This window comes from Merops nubicus, unplaced genomic scaffold (genome assembly GCF_000691845.1).
Source record: "Merops nubicus isolate BGI_N331 unplaced genomic scaffold, ASM69184v1 scaffold7072, whole genome shotgun sequence".
NCBI lineage: Eukaryota > Metazoa > Chordata > Aves > Coraciiformes > Meropidae > Merops > Merops nubicus.
The window spans coordinates 46,173-51,963 of record NW_008591474.1 but is presented as its reverse complement, the minus strand read 5'-3'; the positions used below and the strand labels follow the sequence as shown (position 1 = coordinate 51,963).

Below are 5,791 nucleotides of genomic sequence, written 5' to 3'. Positions count from 1 at the left end.
CCATACAGGCCTCCGTAACCAAGAGAGCCACCACAGCCATACAGACCTCCATACCCCCCAAGGCCATACAGACCCCCATAGCCCAGGGAGCCGTAGCCCCCATAGCCCCACAGACCCCCGTAGCCCAGGGAGCCCCCATAGCCCCCAAGGACGGGTGCTCCAGACGATCCCACAACCGCCTCCTGGGGGAAGGAGCTGAGGATGGGGCCAGGGAAGGTGGCAACAGCTGGGGGTGGCTGGATCACGACAGTGGAGTCAGGGCACTGGCGGACACAGGGCTCGTTGCAGCTCTCGGCGATGGGCTGAGGGCGGTAGATGCCACCAATGGCTGTGGAGCACAGGTCGTAGCAAGACATCTCGCAGGGATGGAGGTCGGCTGCAACACACACTGATGATTAGACTAAGCAGAAGGCAAGGACTTCAAAATTCAGCTTTTTACTTTAAAATGAGGAGTCAAGTACAGGATTTTGAGGAAATAAATCGATTTCCCTCTTCACAATCATAGTCCTTTTTTTGTCAAAAAGTAGATTTTCAAAAAGTCTATGAAAGATGTCAACACATACAAATGCATGTGGGAAATATGCCTAGCTTGGTAAGTGGTGTCCCTCATGAATATCCTGCAAAGAACTTAGGTTCTTAGATTAATTTGAAAACTGAGAAGCAAAAGCAGAGAGTGCAAAGTGACTTTATCCAAAATCATTTGATGAGTCATTAGGAAAACTTGGATTTGAGCTGAGCAGGTTTACAGGAGATGTACTTTATATGTAACTTAATTACAGTAGCTTCTTCTTCCCACTCATCTCAATTTTGCTAAGAGTTGAACAACAGATTACAGGATTGTTATTGCCCGGATTGCTCAGAAAGCCATTTGACAAGACAATAAAATGGCAGATCATAGCGTTATTATCCCAGTTCCCATCTGTGCAGCCACTGTATGGATAGAGCCTAGACAATTTCAGTATAAATAGTGGTTTAGTCCCTAATATCCTTCAGAAAAAAAATTTTAAATTATTATTCCCAGGACAAACCAAGATTCCTTGGTAAACCCAGGTATTGGGCCTATATTCTCCCCTCTAAATACAGCTCTTTTCTCCAAGGGTGGTTTTGCTCTTCTCCACTCATCTACAAGTTTGAATTTCATATGCAAACTTTGGAATAGGTTAAATGCATTGGAGTAAGACTCATAGAATCATAGAAAATCTCGAGCTGGAAGAGACCCATAAAGACCATCGCGTCCAGCTCCCTGCTCCTCACAGGGAGACCTAAAAGTAAACCAGATGCCTAAGAGCATCATCCAGTCACTCCAAGGTCCAGTGTCTCTGACACTAACAACTCCACAGGTTCCCATGCACCAAATAGGTTTATCTGCCACCCTAGAGCCAGTGTTAGAATCTCTGTCCCAAGGCAATGCAGATGCACTCAACACTATGGACGGTGCACATCAACTGAAGCTAAAATCAGCAATATAAAGATACATTGATAGCAACAGAGAAGAATCAGACTTACCCAAGTCGTTGAGGAGTTAAGGGAAGTGTTTGGAAGAGCTAGGAGAGAGAAGAGCTTTTATATCAGAGCAGTTGGAGGTGCAAGATCAACACTGGTTGCCCGCCCCAATTTTAAACACGTGTAACCTGTCAAGATGATGAAATTGCTGTGTTTGTTATTGGAGTTTACGAGTCCTTTTTGTTTGTAATAAGGACCTAAACATTAGTTTAGATTATAGAGAATTCTTTCATCTTGTGACGACTCAGGCATTATTCCAGCCAATTCCATGAAATTACTAAGCCAGCTCCTCTTGTATTCATTGAACAACTGGAAAGTTTCATGGGTTTATCAGAACTACAAACTGCTGTCACGACAGGATTTTTGTTTAAGTACATATAATTCACATTACAGTCTGCCAGGGCAGAAGTTAAAGGCTGTTGATGTGATAGACAGGAAGGTTGGGGGTGGTTTCTGCATGTTTAGCTTCCTCACCTACAATTGGGGCACACAGTACTTCTGGGAGTCAATTATTTTTTCCAGTAGTGTTTGACACTGGCTGTAATGGGGACAGTTCATCTCAGAAGAGGAGCAGCAACTCCAGGGACCTACAATATGTGCTTCAGTCTTCAAACAGGGCTTCTATGGAAACTGAAACTTAACCTAGAGCAGAAAAACAGCTGAAATCCTTTGTTTTGGAGTGCCGAGAACTCTTTTGACACAAATATGAGCTGAACAGTTTCTCCATCCATCAGTCACCCAAGCAGTTGTATTCTCTTACAAAACTGTGTAGGGCTAAGTCTGCAGAATTTCACACAGGGGATGGAGAGGAAGCTTTTATCTTCCTGATGCTTGGTTTTGTTTTTAAAGAGATAAAGAATGAATTTCTGAGGTTAACTAAAACTACAAAGGAATTGGAGATCCCAAAAGAACTTTTCCCAGGTATTGTTCGTTTGATGTCATTGGAAGAAAGATGGTACTTGAGAATATCCAAGAAGCCTGAAGAAACCTAATGTTTTGGTTCCTCTGGTGCAAAAATGGAAATGTGACAGAAGTGGTTGGAATTATTGATTTTGATTCTCAGGAATCCATGACCTCCTGTAACACACTAGTGTTGCTGGGAGCTGTAACTCCAGAACTGGGCTGAGCTGGCAGTTTCTGCAAACAGGGCACAATTATGAACTTGGAATGCCAAACAAAGGCTTTTTCTTTCCTTGTTTACAGATGTGTTGTTTTAATACTGCAAACTCTATGCCATAGATTATTTCTAAATTATGAGGTGGGTTTCTCAGCCTTTGAGGTGGTTAGGATTTATTTTGGACAATAATATCTTCAAGCTACCAGGAAGCAAGTCTCTTCAAATGCTGCAAACCATCCACTAAGCGTTTGAGAACGCATTCTTCTAATTAGATTAAAGGCATGTACCTGGATCTAGATGCCTAGCAATTATGGAATGACATCGCATCAAAATACGTAAGTCAGGGTATTTGTGTCCTTGGTATAATCAGTTGAGGGCTGAATACTGGAGATCTCATCATCTTCCATGTTTTTTCAGTAGAGAAGTACAGAATTAAATGTAAGCTTTTAAATAAAATACAGGAGTATGATCAATATAACTTCATCATTTTCAGTTGCACATCAGGCCACAGAAACAGAGGACTTAATTATTTTCTTGAGATGTTACAATTCTATCAATGATCAGCTTTTACCCACGCAAATGTTTTCTCTGTCTCTGTGATGGTGTATCAAGTCACCACTGGTTTAATTTCATTTTCCGGTAGTCTTCAATGTTGCCTGATCTGAAGATGGACCTAAAAATGGATCCCTGGAGGCTTTGTATCAAAAGGCAGGAAACTGGAAAATGTGGGTGAGAAATACTTCACAAAGAAAGTGCCCTGCAATCTGGGATCAGAAAGGTATTAGCTGGCTTCTAGACTTCAGTCTGGGTCAAGATACAGCAAGAAAGACCTGTTAGATAAATCTGAGTAGTTTAGAAGGATGTTCTACCTCTGCTTTCTGCTTAAAATAGTCCAAAAGACATGCCAGTGTTTGAGAAAAGGAGGGGGAGAGTAATCCACAGCTGAATGCACAACAAAGAAAGCAAGAAACATTCCCCCAAGTCCTTCCTTCATTAGATGAGGCCAACATTGTGTTCAAGAGCAAAACCCAAACAACAGAAAACCATCTGAGGACCACAGGATGTTTTCTTTGTCTTCATTTGGGCACAGTATTGGTCTCACGTTAAGCAGCTGAGAGTGCAAATGATAAAGACAAAAATGACAGCCCCAAAGTTGCTCTAATGGAACTCCTTTTTTTTATATTCAGGTATTTTAGAGCCTGAATTTGATGGGAAAATCTGTGTACATCAGGAGCCCACAGCCATGCATTGGGCAGCTGGGTTTTGCCATTAATAATGGAGACGCTGAGGAAGAGCGTTGGTGTAATTCTTCTCGTAATGCCGAGGACGTGAATGGAACGATAACCGGAGTGAATACGACCTGTAACCATCTGAGATGAAAGAGGTTCCTGTGATGAAATGCACCTATCGTGTTTCACGAGACTTCAAACTAACAAATAAGCAGTCAGCAAAACTTTGAGGACCTACGTGGCGTATTAGTTTTGGGTTTGCCTCAATTACGCACATGCGCAAATTGCACCTTAGGTGAGGCCCATGCTCGAGGGAACTGTATAAAAGCTCCCCCAGCTCAGGGGCTCTTCATTCCACCTTCCTCGCTTTATTGACCTCTCTGAAACGGGTAAGAAAGCCTCTGCGTGATCTCTTTCCTAAAATTTTTATCTCTCTTTTCTATTGGTTTTAATTCAGGTTGGAACCATCCTTAAGTATTTTAAGATTCTTGATGTTGTAGGATTGTTTTGACGTGAATTTATTTTTTCTTATTTGATGTTGGACATCCGTGTACTCAGGTTTAAAATTATAAAATTAGGTTTTTAAAAAACATCATTGTTTCCTCTTAATACAAATTTGAACTATGAAAGCAGCTTCCATATCATCAGCAGAAGGCTTGTTCATTCACTAGGTTTTTTTAAAGGATTTTATATGTAAGTTTTTGGTATTTGTCTGTGCATATGCATGTATTTGTTGAGGGGACAAGCTTAACCAGAGAGAATATAGAAGTATTGTCTAAAGAAATACTGGAAAACAGATGAAACTAGGAAATCCTGGCCTACCCTTTACATTCTCCTTGCTTTGAGCAGGGAGTTGGACGAGGTGACCTCCAGAAGTCTCTTCTGATCTGGTGTTTTATTGGTTCTAGAAGGAAAAACAATTGTTCACAGGCAGTATTCCTATCCCTCCCATGGGTTTTCTTTTAGATTCAATTAGATCATATGGTGAAAATCTTTCTGAGGAGCCAAGGTGCCAACATACTTCTCTGCAGTAGAAACCTAGCCCTATTTATTCAAGAGTAGCATTTTCCCTTCTGGGAAATCAAACCATTTTGTCACCACTCTGTGACTCTTGAGCTACTTTGCATGCATTTCACAGCAGGGAATGCCTTATTTAATCCGTGTTTATAGCAGGTTCTACATGGCAGTATGTTTTTAGCTATTGCTTCTGGAAGCACGTTACAAGTCAATATGCCAGAGCTGTTCCTCCAGCCACCCATTAATTTACCACAGGAGCTTTGCTGGTTGTCAGGTCACACTGCTTTGTTTTTGCTAGTATAAAACAAAAATGAAATGAACTTTCAGATGTAGACATTTTAAGAGTGGCTGCAAAGTATAGTGGGAGTAATTTGTATAGTGTTGGATAATTTTTTTGCAGCGTTTGGCAATGGGGTAGAACAAAGAACTACTTAAAAACAACCAAAGATAAGAAATCAGGTATGAGACCACAGAAGCGACCATTAAAAGAGGGAGAGATGTCCCATGACAGGTACTGGAGACAAGGAAGGACAATCGAGACTTGAAAACTAAAGCCATTATTCTAGTCCATGCACCCAACTTTCAAACTCTTTTTGACATTGAATTTGTGTCTTTCGCTTCCTCATCAGTGTGTGTTGCAGCCGACCTCCATCCCTGAGAGATGTCTTGCTACGACCTGTGTTCCACCTCTGCCTGCGGCATCTACCGCCCTCAGCCCATCGCCGAGAGCTGCAACGAGCCCTGTGTCCGCCAGTGCCCCGACTCCACTGTCGTGATCCAGCCACCCCCAGCTGTTGCCACCTTCCCTGGCCCCATCCTCAGCTCCTTCCCCCAGGATGCAGTTGTGGGATCGTCTGGAGCACCCGTCCTTGGGGGCTATGGGGGCTCCCTGGGCTACGGGGGGCTGTGGGGCTATGCGGGCGAC

General features: G+C 42.6%; 2 protein-coding genes across 2 annotated transcripts in view; one reads left to right on the top strand and one right to left on the bottom strand.

Annotated features, from left to right (window-relative positions):
• Window positions 1-5: 5 nt before the first annotated feature.
• On the bottom strand, window positions 6-356 carry LOC103782496 (scale keratin; the record flags this gene model as incomplete). The annotated part of the gene is made up of 1 exon (XM_008950267.1): window positions 6-356. A coding segment is annotated over exon 1 (351 nt), but the record flags the coding sequence as incomplete, so codon positions are not given.
• Window positions 357-5,527: 5,171 nt separating this feature from the next.
• LOC103782500 (scale keratin-like) overlaps window positions 5,528-5,791 on the top strand; it is a 421-nt gene continuing 157 nt past the window's right edge. Inside the window, exon 1 of the mRNA XM_008950271.1 lies at window positions 5,528-5,772. Within this exon, the coding sequence (XP_008948519.1) occupies window positions 5,528-5,772 (245 nt within the window). The remainder of the gene's footprint in view (window positions 5,773-5,791) is intronic.